Here is an 18,961-nt window from a genome sequence, read left to right on the forward strand (position 1 = left end):
ATAGACAAAGTAGGTGGCATGGCCATAGTGATTAGACCAGCTTGTCATGATACTGGTTCAAGTTTCATAAAACAAAATATCTAAAGAGGTTTAAAAGTTATTCTCCAGACAATGACACATGTCAGTTACAATTTCCTTTCCTGCAACCTTCACTTTGAGTAAAGGGTCCTGTCTATGGTATGATACACATTATTTATACATGATATATTATTGGTTGGTTTTATTATAATGTCTTAAGTGGTTGCCATGACCTTGACACCAAGGCCAGGAGAGAGTGGCTATGGGGAGTGACACACTGTCTATTAACAAGATAAACTTGGGCAGAGTTTCATTACAATAACACAAACTGGTTCAAAAGTTCAAATCATGGAAATACATTTTTCCCTTGAGGTGGGAAGTGTGTCGTCTAGTCATGATATATATCTGGGAAAAGTTTCATCAAAATCCAACTCTTAGAAAGGTATAATCTGAACAAGCAAATGTTAACAGATAAATGGATGGATAATACCGTAACATAATAGGCCCAACTTCAGATGGGCATATAAAATTGTTTTAAAATTCTGGATGATATCACAGTACAATTTACATTACATAATTGCAATCAATATGAATATTTCATGGAATAGGAAATTTCATTAGTCAAAATGTCAGTATGTGACCATGATTAGTTAATATTTCTGAATAAACAGTTCAATAAACTACTTTTTTGCACCAAAGATAAATTAGTATCACCAGGCAACTGGAATCAACATTAAGAAAAACATGTAGTTGGAGATTCTAACATGTTAATTCATTTTTTTGGTAACATATTCTAAATGTAAATAAACAAAGAATCCAAGCATGCTAGCTCCCTTCAATAAGAAATAATATCAAGCCTGAATCAGGAGAATGGACAGATTGAATTATGTTGAATAAGTACACCAGGGAAGTTTAGCAAAATCAAGTGCACTAAGTGCAGATGCTTAAATCTTTCAAATTTACCACACCAACCAAGAGATAATTCTTTCCTGAAAATCTGTACACATTATTCATGTGCATGTGTGGAGAGAGTAAGAGTGACGGGGGGTTGGGTGGAGTTCACTGGGTAAAGAAATAAAAAAAATCCATGTGTAACCTATCTTGTGCTGAGAAATTGCATTAAACCCAAACAACAACATCGTGCTGATAACAATACAAGACTGAACTTCATTCCGTGTTCTGGAAATATTTCCTAATGCAGTAAAAGACAAAAGAAAAGAGTTTTCAAGAAGATGCAACCAATAACTGTCAACACCTACAGGCCTCTTCTTTTTAACTGATCAACAACCAATCCAACAAGTGGTGGTAAGGCTGATATTTGACTTTCAGGGGCCGTACATTTAGTATGCATGTACTGAAGGAGGGGGATTGAAGTTTGCATAATGGGGGAAGAGGGAGTAAGACCAAGTGGTACTTACACACTAATAACACAAACAATATTATGGCTACAACAAGTAAAACCTATCTGCATTTGCCAATAACAAACCACATAGAGTATTCAAACACCTTTCTGTTTGTTTGTACTCCCCTATTGATTTTAAAAATGAAAAGCATCAAGGATATATAGAATGCATACAGTGTGTAATTTAATTCATCAATTTATAATTTGTTGCCAGGGTTCCAATAATACTGACAACTTGTTGGCATTTAAAAGCACAAGTAGCCAACACAAACTTAATGTTGAACAAAGCAATAACCAGAAGGAAAAAAATCATACAGAGTGACAAAATTATCTCAGATTACTCCTTTGACCAGTTCAGAGACAGGGTCCAGTGTCTGAATGGGTCATAGGAGTAATCCAAGATAATTCTGTAACTTAATGATTTTTTTCCCTTCAGGCTACTGCTTTTTTTTTTAACCTTAAGCTTGCATCAGCTACCTGTGTTTTAAAGCAAATGGACGCTCTTGATATAAATAAGCATAATGACTGCTCACTGTCCTTTTCTGGTTTTCATAACAGTCCATTGCAGTCAAAACTGTTGTCTGAATCCAATATTTGTAATGAAAACCTAGTGTGAATGTTCTAAAAAAAATTTGAATAAATATAAAGGGGAACTTTTTTGTACACTAATGCCAAAATTTATAGAATAAACAGTAACACAGGAAAGACTGAAAACAACAAGCTTTTAAAAATTTAACGAATACAAAAATTTATATCCCTGGAAAAATTCTGTGACAATGAAAAAAACCCATGAACTTACGGTTTTATAGAATCAAATCCAAAAAGGATCCAAAAATAGAGAATAAAATTTTAGTAGTCCTAATAACAAAATGTTCTAATGATTTCATGTTCAAATCTTGATGAAGAATCCAAGATGGAAGACGATGACGTATGCTATAATCTGTAGTGTTGAAGTCTACAGTTCCTTGTAGAAATAAAAAAATGACACTACTCCAGTGTTGGAAATTTCAATTAAATTTGTAAGCAATGTCTTTCCAAAATTTCTGTGTGAGCACTCCTCAAAATATTTCCAGAGAGAAAAGAATTAATCCTTTTGAAACCCAACTGATCTGAAGAAAATTATAACTCAAAATCTGGCTACAACAAAATAACTTTTCAGTGTAAAAAGCCCAAAACTGAGAAATCTCTCTCTCTACTCATCTCTATTAAAACTAACAGATGCGCAGTAATGGAAAAACTGGAATTGCAAAACGCAGGGCCACGTGACCGTGTTTACCTTAAAAAAATCACGTACACAGAATAGGGCCTTGATACTAATGATTTTACTCTGAGAATAAAAGTTTTAAAAAATTGTTTACATCTTATATCATGACCTAGACAACAACCAATCATTTTAAAATAAAAATAGAACTTATTTATGTGGTTGCTACTAATTTTTAATCAAGGTCAGGATCTAGGTCAACACCTGGTGTTTACGAAAGAATGATTCAGGTCAATTGATTTTCTGGAAAAATATCATCTCCAGTGAATAAATTTACATTATAATAGCATATAATAGAATAAAAAATTTAAAGCTGACAAACAATTAAATTAAAATAAATATGAATTAAATCAGATATACGTAACACAATGTTCATGAAATCAAAACAGCCATAAAACCTAGCATTTTACTATGAGATGCACATCAGAAGTAAGGTCAAGCTGTGTAATCTCAAAATGCACGTCAACTCTTTAATGCCAAAATAAAGATAACTGTAGGTTCTTTAAATCAACCTTAGTATATACATATTTCTCTTTTCATAACATTGACTGCCAGTGGAGAAAATCAAGGGGATACTTTTTCTTTCAATTTTTAATCCTTTGCAAAAAACTGAAAGTGAGGAACAGAACATAATCATTTACCTAATTTTGAGTTGCTTACCTCAGTCTAAAATTGACATGAAAGGCCAGTGGATCTATACTTCTTTACTAATTTTAGTATATTACTATAATTAGCAATTCAAACTATATTTGGCAAAAGAGAATGGACGCTACCACTGGCATGGAGGGACTGACAACCCTCAAAGCCAAAAAAATCAAAAGAATCAAGTACAAGGTTGGTCAAAAATAAAGCTAGGTTACTTCTCCTAGTTAATATAGTCAATGATGTATTTGCTATTGCAGTAACAGGACTAATAATTATACTACTGAACTGAGAAACAGGTGTGATCTGTGATCATAATTGCTGTAGGTCTGGATGCAATAATATATTACTTTTATCTTTATATTCCATATCATGCATATGATTTTTAAAATTTTTATTAGGGATTTATAAACCATATAAATTTTATCATAAAGAATAGAACTTCAAAATAATGATGACAATTTTACCAAAGTGCTGATAAATTTAGCTATATATATATATATATATATATATATGTCTCAATTATATGTAAAGGTATCAAAACAAAATAATTAAAAGAAAATCCCCTGTCTATTTTAAGAGACCATCTGTCTTCAAATATCACATCTGCAAACTTCCAACTGACAGTCTCTTAACAGGTTGGACTGTACAATAATGTTGTTGTTCTTCTGGTTGTTTGAGCTCCTCTGTCACTATTTTTTCTGATACTGCATACAAATGAGTACAACAAAAGTACCATGAATGACAATTATATGCCTGATCTGTGTTTAATGGTATTCAGCATATTTGCATTAGTTGTTTGACTCTGGAAATCATTAATCGCTGAGGCTCAACAGCCCAACCTTTGGCCAAGGTGAATTGTCCCAAACCAAATTTAATGTATATAAACCTTTATATTTTTTATCGACTTGCAATGACTTTGAACTCCAAACTTCAGTCCCTAGAGTCTATAATCTTTATTACAATAAGCGCAAGCCATCTACAAAGACTGGTAAATGAGCTTACTCAAGGACAAATGTCCTTCTTCAAAACTCATTTTTCTTTGAGCTTTAATAACCATGACCTTTAATCTATTTACTCCACAGAGAAAAAAGATTCTTTCAGTCACAATGACCTTGACCTTTGGACCCCCAAATCAACAGGTTTTTCTTTTTTTACTCAGTCATCCACAAACTATGGTGAAGGCACATGATTAGTAAATGAAATATGTGTGCAGAAACCATTTTTCTTCTTTCAGTCAGTGACCTTCACCTTTTGCCTTCTGACCCCAAAGGTGAAAGGCTTCTTCCATTCCCAAAGTGCAAGCAATCAACAAAATTTTATCCAAGACTGGGGGTAAGAATTAATGTTCTTGTGGAGAAAGCATTTCTCTGTTAGCCAGTGAGCTTGACCTTTGACATTTTCAAACCCCTAATCAACAGATTTCATCCCAATCCCAGGCACAAGCCATCCACAAAGTTTGGTCCAGGTATATGATGCAGAAAAATTGATACTATGCATAAACCATGTTTCTGTCTTCAGCCAATGACTTTGGCCTCTGACCCCAAAATTGATAGGTTTCTTATTTGCTCCTAATGCAAGCCATCAATAAGTTTGGTAACTGCAAATACTGGAGAGGCCAAGTTATTTTTGGGAAATCATTTCCTCTTCTTTAGTCACAGTGACCTTGACTTATGACCTTAAAACCCTGAAATCAATAAGGTTCATCCTTACCCCAAGTTATAGATATCCACAAAGTTTGGTAAGTGAAGATGGCAGAGAACTAGTATTTTGTGGAATCCATTTTCCTCTTTCAGTCAGTAACTCTGAACTTCAACCTTTTCACACCCAACATCAACAGGGTTCTTCCCTAACCCAAATGCAAATAAATCCACAAGGTTTGGTAGCTGTAGATGGATGAAAACTGAAGTTATTGTACAGAAACAAAAACTGGTTACATACTGCTGGCTGGATGCAGATCGTCAAATAAACAACATAACATAATTAGCTCTAATTTATTCTGCCTTATGACAGGCCTGTAACAGTTGATCTCTGACGTGAGACTCCATTTTCAGAAAAGCATTTGAAGTCCTTGAACATTTATGAAACTTATGTGCAACAAATAATTTTATCCAAACTGTGAAACTTATTTGTGGTTGCAGGTTCTGGCAGAGTACAGTTGTTAGATATCTACTCCAAGTCTCCCCACCACAATAACGTTGTTTCTGTTGATGATGTATTATTAACCGCTTGACTCAGAATGATCTCAGAACCTGGTAATGCGCATCTCCATTGTGCTATCTTATTTACAGTGTGCTATCTTATTTACACTCCACAATACTCACCATGTTATTATTATTGTTGAAGTTTTACCTGTTTAAGCCCCTGAATGACCCCTGATCCTGGTAGAGCATGGGCATTAGTGATGTTCGCCCAGTCAGCTATCCTGTACATACCGCCACTATACTGCTGCATGACCGTGTGCCCTATGTCTGCAAATTTCCTGCAAACGAATGAATGTCTAGTATGGGGACATCCATTTAGTATGTATGCAAAAATCCGGCTAAGCTTGACCCCTCCTCCCCTGTACACATGCATACTTTAAAAAACCCCAACCAATTCTACAGAATAGTCTATATCTAATCCACACAGAAACGATCAAGGATTAATAATATTAATGTGTTTAATAAACCAAACAGTCCACTGATGCTGAATGTCTGGCTGTATCAAAGAAATAAGCTACGTAACTTTAAAAAGTTTGTCTAGTGTCCGCTAAAATTCAAACGCCAACTGAACCCAGTCAAACAGGTTATGTATTAGACAAATTATTATCGAGGCTTCAACCCCCCAATTTCCTATGCATATGTACATTATCAGTAGACCCCCCCCCATACGCAAGCATATGCATTTGGGTTTTAAAAAACTCCCCCTCCATGTGTACATACTAAATGGATGGCCCCCATACTCTCAAGATTCATGAATATCCAATATACTCTCAAAATTCATGAATATCTAGTATATTCTCAAGATTTGTGAATATCCTGTATACTACACTCTCAAGATTTGTGAATATCCTGTATACTATACTCTCAAGATTTGTGAATATCCTGTATACTATACTCTCAAGATTTGTGAATATCCAGTATATTCTCAAGATTCATGAATATCCAGTATACTCTAAAGATTCATTAATATTCAGTACACTCTCATGATTCATTAATATCCAGTACACTCTCAAGATCATGAATATCCAGTATACTCTCAAGATTCAAGAATATCCAGTATATTCTAAAGATTCATTAATATCCAGTACACTCTCATGATTCATTAATATCAAGTATACTCTAAAGATTTGCGAATATCCAGTATACTCTCAAGATTCATGAATATCCAATATACTCCTAAGATTCATAAATATCCAGTATACTCTAAAAATTCATTAATATCCAGTACACTCACAATTCATGAATATCCAGTACTCTCAAGATTCATGAATATCCAGTATACTCTAAAGATTCATCAATATCAAGTACACTCTCAAGATTCATTAATATCAGTATACTCTCAAGATTCATGAATATCCAGTATACTCTAAAGATTAATTAATATCCAGTACACTCTCATGATTCATTAATATCAAGCATACTCTCAAGATTCGTGAATATCCTGTATACTATACTCTCAAGATTTGTGAATATCCAGTATACTCCTAAGATTCATGAATATCCAGTATATGCTCAAGATTCATGAATATCAAGTATACTCTCAAGATTCATAAATATCAAGAATACTCTCAAGAATCATGAATATACAGTATACTCTCAAGATTCATGAATATCCAGTATACTCTCAAGATTCATGAATATCCAGTACTCTCAAGATTCATTAATATCCAGTATACTCTCAAGATTCATGAATATCCAGTATACTCTCAAGATTCATGAATATCCAGTACTCTCAAGATTCATTAATATCCAGTATACTCTCAAGATTCATGAATATCCAGTATTCTCAAGATTCATTAATATCCAGTACACTCTCAAGATCCATGAGTATCCAGTACTCTCAAGATTCATTAATATCCAGTATACTCTCAAGATTCATGAATATCCAGTACTCTCAAGATTCATATGATCAAAATATTTAAATATTTTATAGTGATAAACTCTATAACCTTGTGAAAGTACAATGAAATAGATTTGATTTTTAAAAAACATATACCCCTACTCTATCCAAAAATGTCGAAACTGGTGAGAGTCAAAACCATGACAAAATGAAAATATAACATGCCATCTAAATATGCATACAAAAATTCTTAATTATAATATTCATGTCATGTGCTTGTTGTGCAATCATGCTAACAAGGTTCTCAACCAAAAAGTACAAGGTCCTCAGCAAAGAAGTACAAAACTTCTGAAATTCATACAATGTAAACAATTGCTTTAGTGGTCAAAAAAGCCCATCATCCTATACCTACCAACATGTCTGTCAAATTTAATTGGACCATGACAAATATTTAAGGATGGTCTTAAAATTTAATCAGATCATCTACATATGAATAAAAATATGCATACTAAATCTCACTTGATTACACCAACTTAGTGTAATCTTACTCACAAACATCTCAGAATGGATGGAATGGCATACAGAAATGTATATGGTCATGACCAAACTACAATGCAGCAGCCTGTGGGGGTATAAATATCTCAAGGTAACCCAGTGACTGCCACTTATATCAGCTTACAAGTAAACTGCACAGACCCAGATCTGCCATCACACAATGCACTGGAAGATCTGGGTTGATGCAATTTGTGGGAGTTAATCAGTAGAACAAACAGCATAGACCTGGAACTGCTAGCATATTATATATGATCATGTCTATGCTGTTTGCAATTGGACTCAATGCATATGCAAGGAAATACAGTATCTATTTGCAGCTGAATACAGAAAAATCATGCAACTGTGATGACTCAAACCCAGTTGACCCCAACATGTCAGTTTGCTGAAACTAGCATGAAAGTCCCTGCAGTGAATGACTTGAAAACCTCTTGCTCTAATTTTTTAACTTCATTACAAAATATTTCTGTTTAAAAGTCACTATTAACACAATCATGATAATCAGGAAATAAAGTGTTATGTAACAGCTATAGTGATTCTTCATTAACCCTCTGAGTTCTTGGGGATACAGGATAGAGCCAATACACTCTCCTGCATGCCATAGGAGGCAACTAATGGAGGTGACTCAGTGATTAGCATGCAGGACTTGTAACCAAAATGGTATGGGTTTGAAACCCATCACATCAGTCTGGGTTTGCCATCATGGTGTGTCCTTGGACAAGGCATTTCGCTCAGTTTGCCTCAGTATTAAAGGAGACTAGAAATCAAAATTTTCCTTTTACATATGTAATTATCTACAGATTTTAATTCGACTGCAATGTTTATAAATTAAATATCGTAAGCGGGTAGTGATTATATTGCGTGGAAGATAACACGATTCCGTAAATTGCCGAGTTTTTCCGAGTTTTGATGAGACGACAGATCACGTGGTACCGTGACGCTATACTAGCCAGTCCTCGAATACAAACATAAACATTGGCGAGCAAGGCAGAGAGGAGACCACATTTGGGTTGCACATTCAAAAGTTGAATCTGCAGTTGATATAATAGTTTATGTACTGTACTGGTAAGTGCTAAAAGAAATTTGTTAGGCACAGGTCCCGGGCTGGTGACTTAAATAAACTAAAAGTCCTGAATGAAATCCCACAAGCCGGGACAGTTCATACCTGTCAACTCTCAAGCCGGGAGAAAAACCTCCCGATTTTGAGGGTATTTCCTCATCTACCTCCCGATCTCGTAATATCTCTCAATTTTGCGCAGCGAAGTCCCGATTATTACATTATGTCTGTCAATTTTCATTTGTCAGAAGAAAAAAACCCAACCCCAAACCATTTATAAATATAACGTATGCAATCCACAGTCTAAACTGCCAGACTGCAGACATATTAGCGATATGACTGAAAAATTGTTAAAGCGACGTTAAAAATTCAAATCACACGCACACACGTCTAAATCCGGCACTGGACGAAAGAATTAATATACAACACTTTTTTTCGTCTTTTTTTCTTCTTCAGATAATAGAACGTGAAGATTAAACATTATTCAAGTAAATTTCAGATATTTTTAAACAACTACAACAGTACTAACGTAAAAAAAAATATAAATGAATAAAATTGTCACCAATTAGCTTAAATGAATGATCACTTTGAAATTTTCTCTGCAAAGAAAATCGCATCTCCATTTCCGCCAAAGAAACTCGGCCAGTTAACACCTGACATTCCTCTACCGTATATGAAAAGTTTAATTACCATGATTAAATTACAAGGAATAAAACAAAATATACCATGCAGTATATGTGGCTCTAAAGAACTAATTCTGAATAAATATTTTATTCAGCAAACAGTGTTACATGCATTAAGACTTAAACCTAAGGAAATAAGGTGGGGCATAAAACTTGAGAAAAACAGTTGCTACATGTACGGTAACTTGTGACTGCAGATTTGAACTGTTAAAATGAAGTCCATGACATCGTAAGTAACAACAAAATAGGCATCGTTTATTTGGTAATCAATTGCTGGTGCTTACACATACACACACTGTCGAACATGGTTTCTTTGAATTATGTCCGAAGGGCAGTCCTTTTCACAAGATCAATGCAAGGATAAGGATTATGTTCATTAGTCACACCGGCTTTATTGTTTGCATCCTTAAATCAAAACTTTAGCTATTTTGCAATTTAACCAGAACTGACCAGAATATGCAAAAGGGGCTTGTCGTGGGGGAATAATAAGGCGTATCACGGGGAGAAAAGGCACGTCAAATGGGCGGTCGCACATTGGGGCAAGGGGGGGGGGAGTCAATAGTCCCCCCCCCCGTTCTATTGTCAGACAGTTAATGTGAAACTTTGACCTCTTTATATAGTCTTATATCAGTTCCAGTTATTACAGATTACCGTTTATGCATACTACATGTATACAATGCATTTTTTTAATTAAATTTTTAATTTTTATAAGATTACTGAAAATTGTGTTTTCTCGAAACACGACAGGTTTAGAATCTTATTTTTAGCAAAGCTTCCATTTGATTAAAATCAAATCTAAATTTCACCTAGGACAGTGGTGATTTGATTTAGATTGTGCCGTGTTAAGGCATGTATGTCAACATCTTGAAAATACATTTACTCATTTCACCAGCGCGATCAAAAGTTTTCTCAGGCAAACAATTTTTGTTTCGACAAGCCTGACGGGCACCTCACTTTGAATACAGGATGGGCCGGAACTAAAACCAGAAGGGGCCCAGGGTGTCGGGCTATCAGATTTGTTTTTAGCACTGCTGGTGTAGATAAAAGATATGTGGATTGATTGTTGCATTTCGTGGTCACTTACTCGTCCTTCTGCCTATTTTCGTAACTCACACGTTTAACACTTTTCCCAGGATTTAAAATGCCCAAAGGTATTTCTGGAACAGCGCCAACTTTTAGTCTAGGCCTAGCATTTGCGTATCTTTGAGCTGCCATTTTTTCATGATCCCTCTCGTAACATTCCTTTGAGAAATGTAACGAGCACATAGTGCTGTATGGTGTTGCTTTGAAATTAACTCGTTTGTAATAATGTACCCATTCTTTCATTATGCCTTTATCTTTCGGAAAAGAAATTTTTTTTATGTCCACAGGCTTTTCTTAATGTTCTATTACACCCGTAAGTAACGCAAAACGGTATTGTCTTTTACTCTGGCAACACCCACTTGGGCTGCTGGAGTCGCTACTATGACGTCACATCCCGAAAGTAACCGAATAGGCGCGGAAATTTTGCATACGAGGTCACGGAAATTCAGCTCCTAGAAGATAGGCCAATATTTAAATATTGGCATTACGGTCGCAGATGATACTTCAGAATAAGGTTTTCTGCTATAGTACTTTTATTATTATTCTATATTTCCATTGGTTTCTGGTCTCCTTTAAATAACTAGCTGTATTGCTATGCTGAAAAACATCCCAAAACAATCCAACCTAATTTTTATTTTAAAAAATTTATTCAGTATTAAGAGTTATGATACATGTAACTTTCCAAAACTGGAATACTAAAACTTAACACTCCTGCCACCACAATCACTACTTGAAATTTTATATGCATGTTTTATTACTGGCTATTACAAGATTAGAAAACATTACTTGAGGAATTGTTGCACTGATTTCATTTTCAACAATAGTTTCAAGTATTACCAACGGTGGAACAAAATCCAATGGAGATAACTACTAGAAGGTCCTTGACTAATAAAATTCACCCAAAAAGGCCAGTGAATCTATATTCAGTAACACCATACAGTTTGTTACTATTATTAGTCTGTATTAATACAAACTATATTTGGTAAACAAAACAATGGAAACTATGCCATAAGCAGGGCAGGATTGAAATCCACTAAAGCCAAAAATACTGCATATCAAATAAAACTGGGCAACTTACCGGTCTTCAAATATAATAAAGTTGTGTTTCACAGCCAAATCTGTTAGCTTGCTTATAAAGTCCTGGCTGAAGTCTTCTATAATGTCTACATGTGTCTTTATCATACAAACATATGGTCCAACTTTGTCAACCATCTGTAAATAATCAGAAAATTAATTTCTCTTTTTGTAATTTGTGGACACATTTAACTGGCTAATCTGTTTTTGTAATTTGTGGACACATTTAATTGGTTAATCTGTTTTTGTGATTTGTGGATACATTTAATTGGTTAATCTGTTTTTGCATAATCATGCTAGCAATATTTACACTGAAAAATTGGAGATAATCCTCTCAAAATACTGTCATCTACACAGAATATTTCTTTTCTCCATATCAAGTACAATTTTGGCTAGACTATACCTAAATGGGTACCCCTCTGTCACATTTGATATTTTAACTATGCAAGTAGGAGTTTGGGGGAAGTAGCCCCTACAATTAACAACTGTCCCTTGAAGGGACTGATCCTCTACTCTCCAAAAAGAATCTCCAGGAATTCACGATAAGACCATTTCTTCTTTTTAACTGCTAAGTATTGAGTGGACAACATTTTTAAATAAGTTACTATGACAGCCATATTTGATGCAAGAGTTGCACAATTTTCATTCAAGATAAACCAGACACTATTAAATAACTTCTGGTGAAAATCCATGTTGATATGACCTTTCCATTCAGGAGAATTAGTGACAAGATTTTCAATCTGTTCATTGTGGCAGCCTTATCTGATATTAGATCAGCACCATTTTCATTCAGGACCAACTAGATTTTAGAAGTAGTGTTCAAGTGAAAACCCCAGGTCAATGTGACCTTCCAGTCAGAAGGAAAAGGAAAAACAAGATTTTCAAGATGGCTGCAATAGTGGCCCTACCGAACTTCAAATGGCAGCATTTTCATTTAGAACAAACTAGACATCATAATAAGTCATCTAGTGAAAATCCAATGCTGACATGACTTTCCATCTAGGCCCAGTAGTGACCAGATTTTCAAGATGGCTAGTGTGGCAGCTACATTGGGTATCAGATCACCACCAATTGGAAATAATAAGAAGTCATATAGTGAAAATCCCACACTGGTATGAGTTTCTGTTTAGGAGGAGTAGCAATTAACAAGATTTTTAAAACGGCTGCTCTTGTGGCCATATTGGATATCAGATCAACATCATTTTCATTAAAGACAATCTTGACATCATATCAAGTTTTTGTGAAAATCACCTACTAATATGACCATCCATTCAGGTGCAGTATGGGTAACAACATTTTCAAGATGGTCACCGTGGTGGCCATATTAAATGTCAATGCACCATTTTCATTTAGGACCAACTTGACATCATACGATGTTTTTGTGTGAAAACCACCTGCTGATATTACCATCCATTCAGGTGGAGTGTGGATAACAAGACTTTCAAGATGGTCAGTGTGGTGGCTAGACTTGACTTTAAGGTAGCACCATTTTCATTTAGGACCAACTTGACATCATAAAATGTCTTCCATTGAAAAAAATGTCAATATGAATTTCTATTCAGGAAGAGAAATGATATAAGGATTTGCAAGCTGGCAACCACACTGAACATCAGATCAGGCCCATTTCATTAAACACATTAACCCCTAGCGACGACTTTACGAGGCAGGAGGTAGCAGCCTACTGCCGAGCTCTGTAGCGTCATGGTCATGCACGATACACTAAAGTGGGTGGTATTATAGAAAGGTAGACAGATGTAGTTCTACAATGATACCAAATAATCTGGAATATCTAGTTGCACTACAAAATACAGAAAAACCTCATTTTTTTGGACCCGACTTTTTTTTACCCAAAATTTGCTAGTGGTCGGAATCCGATTTTTGTCCAGATTTTAGACTTTTCGGTCTCAGATCTAAGGCAAACCGGTATGAACTGCAAACAGACAGATGAGCCTTCGCAAAAAGTAGGATAAGATGGGCATTTGGAATAAAGAGTGGTCTCGATACAAAAATAATGGCTCCCTTTAGCAATAGCTTTCAAAATGTGTTTCCTACTCGATTTTCAGGCAAAAATGACAAAAAGCTACAGGGGTTAATGTGTTAAGGACCAACTAGATATGATCCTGTGTTGATATAACCATCCAATCATAAGGAGTAGCAACAAGATTTTCAGATGGATGCTGTCGAGGTCATTCTGAAGGTCCAAATGGAACAACTTTCATTCTGACCCAACTAAATATATAAAGTCTTCTTTTGCATGCTCACATGACCATCCATTCAAGAAAGTTAGCGAAAAGAAAACAAGATGGCTGCTGTTGCAGGCATGTCAGATGTATGAACAGCTCCATTTTCGTTCAGAACCACCTAAACATTGAAATGAATGTGTGTGCAAAGTTTAGTGGCAAGCAGTTTAGGAGAAGTAGCCACTTCTAACTTGTGCTAATAAATGGACAAACGACAATGGATGGTGATCAACAGATTGTCCCCAAGACTATTTTTGGTCTATGAACAGTACAGCTAAACATTTATAAAAAATTTTTTTATTTATTACAACATGAAATTGTCCAAAACTAAACATGCATACAAGTTACAGTCCATGCCGGCTAAACTGTCATCATCCACAACTTTTTATGCAAAACTATATATCTGTGGTAGAAAGGTTTCATTATACATCTCAGGGTAGATAGGGTAGTCTATTCTGTGTAACACAATGAGTGTGGCGATGTGGGTGGGTCAAATATCTCTGCTGTAAGTTTTGTAATTACACTACTCCTGCCCTGGTAGATACTGATAGCTCCATAAACCAAAACAGCATAACCAGGACTAAGGTAACTATGCCTACATGGTTTACAGGTAACATTTCATGAAAATTTGATGAGAGGAGTAAAGTTATGATTATTTAAATCTGTACTTAAAATGAATAGTGAAAACATATAAACGTCTACCCTTGCTTCACAGGTGCTGTCTCATTAACTGAGTCCTTGCACTCTTGTCATGACAGTCCCATTGCTGGCAAGTAAAAAGGTGGAGTGAACAAAGACCTGCTAGCTGAAAGGGATTGGGGTGTGGGGTGGAGGTGTGGGATGGGTGAGACCCTTCATAAGCACTTTTTTACAAGTTCTCTTTAATATAATGTAAAATGCAGTAAATCACATGAAGGTAACATTTCATATTTCATTAAGTTCTTGCAATTTTGGCCAATATTTAAAAAATGTAGCAATTTGTACGGGGAAAAATAGGAAAATTACACAAAATTTGAGGAAAATTACACAAAATTGGAACCTTCATCAGAGTTTCAGATAGCATGGGCACCCAAATGGAGACTAAAGATATGAGAATTTATTGATGTGGGATATTTTAAACATATTAAAATTCTCAATTAAATGATTTATGATTTAAATTTGATGTCGCAGATTTTTAAGTTAAAGCATACATTGTCATTCATCACAAGATGGCCTTGTATGATTATATCAAGATTCAGCCATAAATACAGCTTCACTTCCCAAGATTGAAACTCCAGAAAACCGAAATCCCCCTGAAGGTGAAGTAGTTTCTGGCCTTTTTAAAAGTATCACTACAAAATGGAGCCAATAAGATGTTACTGCATCCCAAAAATCGTTTAAATATTATTTCACCGATTTTTTTCCTGGAAACCTGCTGAGCAGTGAAGAATTCTACTTGTAATCAATACAATCCAGCATTAAAGCTTAAACAGAAACTACAATTTTTACTGAGTCGTGTGATTTAACTCATTCCAGAAAGGACAAGTGCACAAAAAAAAAGTAAGTATAGTAGTCCCCCTCTTGAATGCCCCCCCCTGAAAGGCGGCCACCTGTTCCTTACAGCCAGAATCCGTTGGCACCGACGAGTTTGTGTTCAAAAGTACCCCTCACGAAAGGCCACCCGGCTAATGCAACCAGCATGTTAGTGCAATAATATAAAATGTACCCCTCACAAGCGGCCGCATTATATTTTGATATGTATCCAGAACCAGTATTTTATTCATAACGTGTGTTAAGTAATCCAATTTCTGTTTCCCGATGTCAGGTTTTCATTAATGAAATAAGTGTTGACTAAAGTACATGTACCAATAAGGTTAATATTATATAATTTACACCTCACGAAAAGCCACATTTATTCCATAAAGCCAAGAAAGACTCAAATTTTAATCCACACAAAAGGGTAAGTACATGTAATCCAATTAGCATTACTGCTATCAGCAGGAAAATGGTTTGAGTCTTTATGGCTTCCCTTAGTAAGATGTTCGCTTTGATAATTAGTAGCTAATACTACTGACAATAATTGTCAAAATTACAAATTCTAACGGCCACAATGTCAAATCTGCGTGATGTTAAATGGTACATATCGAAGCCGTTTGGCTTCACTCACTTAGTGTAAAGAAATGTATAAAAACAATAGGGTACCAGACTGCGACTAACGAATCACGTGACAAGATCACTTCCTTTAAAAACACATGGCAATTTGTTTAGATGCATACAAAATTGTTTTATCAGTATTGTAGTTGGCAACATGAATAACTTACTGCAAAAAGATCAACATGTCATCGCGGAAAAGAAAAATTATCAGTTTAGAAGAGAAAGTGAAAGCAATTTAACTGACCGAGAGATTCGGAGGGGGTGGGGTCGAGGATCCTTGCAGAAAACTAATGTCGGAAAGACTCAGATAAACAATATCGTGAAAGATAAGGAAACAATTCTGTAGAAGTGGGAAGGTGAAATGGACAGAGAAAGGAAGATTGTTTGATCCAGGAGATGTTTGTATCCTGATTTGAATGACAAGAAAAAGTAACAATTTTGTCAGTTGAATTGGATATGACGACTTTATCGCAAGTAACGGATGGTTGCACAGATTTCAAGTGCGACACAATTTCAAGTGTTCTGTCCTTAGTGGAGAATCAGCTGATGTTAATAATGAAGTTGTCAAAGATTGGAACAAAAGACTAAATGATATATGCAAGTGATATGATCGCAAGGATATTTTTAATTGTGACGAGACTGGCGTTTTTTTAGACTGTTACCAACAGACAGTTTTAAAACTATACCAATGGCTATTCATAACATTCTTTTGAAAATGATGAAACAGTTTGTTTTTCATTTATTTCACAACATGCATGTGATATTTTAATGAAAATATTAAATGTTTTAAAATTAAATGTACTTGTGACTTTCTTCATATGTATTTACTATTCACATGTGTCATCTCCCTCTAGAAAGGCCACTTCCCTGCTGCAGTAGGGGTGGCCTTATAAGAGGAGGACTACCGTATATCCAAAATGTAACACCCTTTGTTGATTTTTATTTTTACATATTGTGTCCAAGTTAGTGTCATACAAGTGAGATTATCATGGTATGTCAGTACTTATAAATAATAAATATGGATTTCATTATTAAGTGTAGAAAATGAAGGAAATCAATTAGTATAGTGCTGACTTTAAAATAAAATGAACTCAGTAAACTAAAAACCTCTCAAAACCCAAATTTTAGTTTGGTCCCAAGGGGTTTTGGGTCATAAGAGGTTGCACAGTATGTAATAACTGTTTCACAGCTGATGGCTGATGGATGAAAATTGGTAATTCAATAACTGCATTTAAGAGGTATAAAAAATACACCAAGGAATGTTATGGTATAACTGACACTGATAACTTCTGCAGCCTTGGTCAAATCAACTGACACTGTTAGATTGGTTCTCTTCTCTTCCATCAAAGTAAAAAGTTTTCTGGTAACAGGATGGGAACAAAGTCTAGCCCGCTCTGAGTAACTGATTATCTGAAATGGCAAAAGAATTATGTATATTGAGTACAAAGCTTTAAGGAGGTCACATTTAAAGTTTTAAAAAAGGTCAGGTATATTAATATTTAAAAAGTAGAACTATGGTGTAAGTATTAACAAATTTAAAGTATATAAAATTGTATAAGTAGAACTTATCCCACCCCACCCCAACCTTCCTGAAGCCATATACATGGAATATCCATCTTCGTGTCTTGTTTATTTGAAGGCCAAGGTCTATGACAGAACTAAAATGTTGAGGGAATTTACTAAATAAAGAAGAAATCTATTGAAGATATAAAGATAGTGTTCAAAAATATTATGCATGGCTGTATTACATTCAGTTGATTTTTCAGTATGATCTTTGAGAAATCAGTGAGAATCCTATAATCACATGTCCTGGACCAGACACTACAACCTGCTTAGACTGGCCTTTATATACATGTAATTCATATGCAGGTATATATCATAAATTAAAGGGACGTTCTAAACTAAACAGTTATAAAAGCGCTGCTATAAAGAGGTGACCACTACATATCCTTGTTTAACAAGTGGCTGAAATACAGGCCAGTAACATGACTTGAGTAAGTGGCTGAAATACAGGCTGGTAACAAGAATTGACTCTAAGTGGCTGAAATACAGGCTGATAACAGTTACTAAAAGTAGTTAATGACATTCTCTCTGCTTTGGATAGTGGAAAGATTACAGTCCTCACCCTCCTTGATTTGTCCTCAACATTTGATACAATAGACCATGATATATTACTTCACCATCTCCAGCATGTATTTGGCATTCATGACAGAGCCTTACTGTGGTTCAAGTCCTACTTGGTCAACAGGACACAAATTGTGTCTGCAAATGGAATACACTCCAGCCCAGTTGATCTATGTTGTGATGTTCCACAGGGATCTGTTCTTGGACCTGTTCTCTTCATTCTATATGCTCCGCTGCTCGCAAGTGTCACAGATCATCATCCAGTGTCTCACCAATTGTACGCTGATGACACGCAAATATACAAATCTAGCCACCCAACTGATGTTGATGCTACCATCCAAGGTGTAGAGAGGTGCATTTCTGATGTGAAATCATGGATGACATGTAATAAGCTGCAGATGAATGATGATAAAACTGAGGCCATTCTGATCACAACATAAAGACTTTCTCATTCACATCCTTTACCTCAAACAATAACTATCAGCAACACCAACATTAAATTCACACAATCAGTACGAAACCTAGGTGTTACTCTGGACAGTATTCTCACACTGCACCAACATTCATGAACATATGCAAGGCTGCATATCTTGAGCTGAGACGCATCAGCTCCATTAAAAATATCTTTCAGTTGATGCCACTAAAACA

General features: G+C 35.3%; 1 protein-coding gene across 3 annotated transcripts in view; it reads right to left on the minus strand.

Annotated features, from left to right (window-relative positions):
- LOC149785264 (uridine 5'-monophosphate synthase-like) overlaps positions 1-18,961 on the minus strand; it is a 53,427-nt gene that overhangs the window by 14,071 nt on the left and 20,395 nt on the right. For all 3 annotated transcript variants that reach the window (XM_089979128.1, XM_089979129.1, XM_089979130.1), the window contains exons 6-8: positions 17,468-17,599; positions 11,821-11,954; positions 5,676-5,805 (exon numbers count right to left, since the gene is read on the minus strand). In XM_089979128.1, the coding sequence (XP_089835254.1) occupies positions 5,676-5,805; positions 11,821-11,954; positions 17,468-17,599 (396 nt within the window). The remainder of the gene's footprint in view (positions 1-5,675; positions 5,806-11,820; positions 11,955-17,467; positions 17,600-18,961) is intronic.

Source organism: Sinohyriopsis cumingii, chromosome 13 (assembly GCF_028554795.1).
Source record: "Sinohyriopsis cumingii isolate HCF-2022 chromosome 13, ASM2855479v2, whole genome shotgun sequence".
Lineage (NCBI taxonomy): Eukaryota > Metazoa > Mollusca > Bivalvia > Unionida > Unionidae > Sinohyriopsis > Sinohyriopsis cumingii.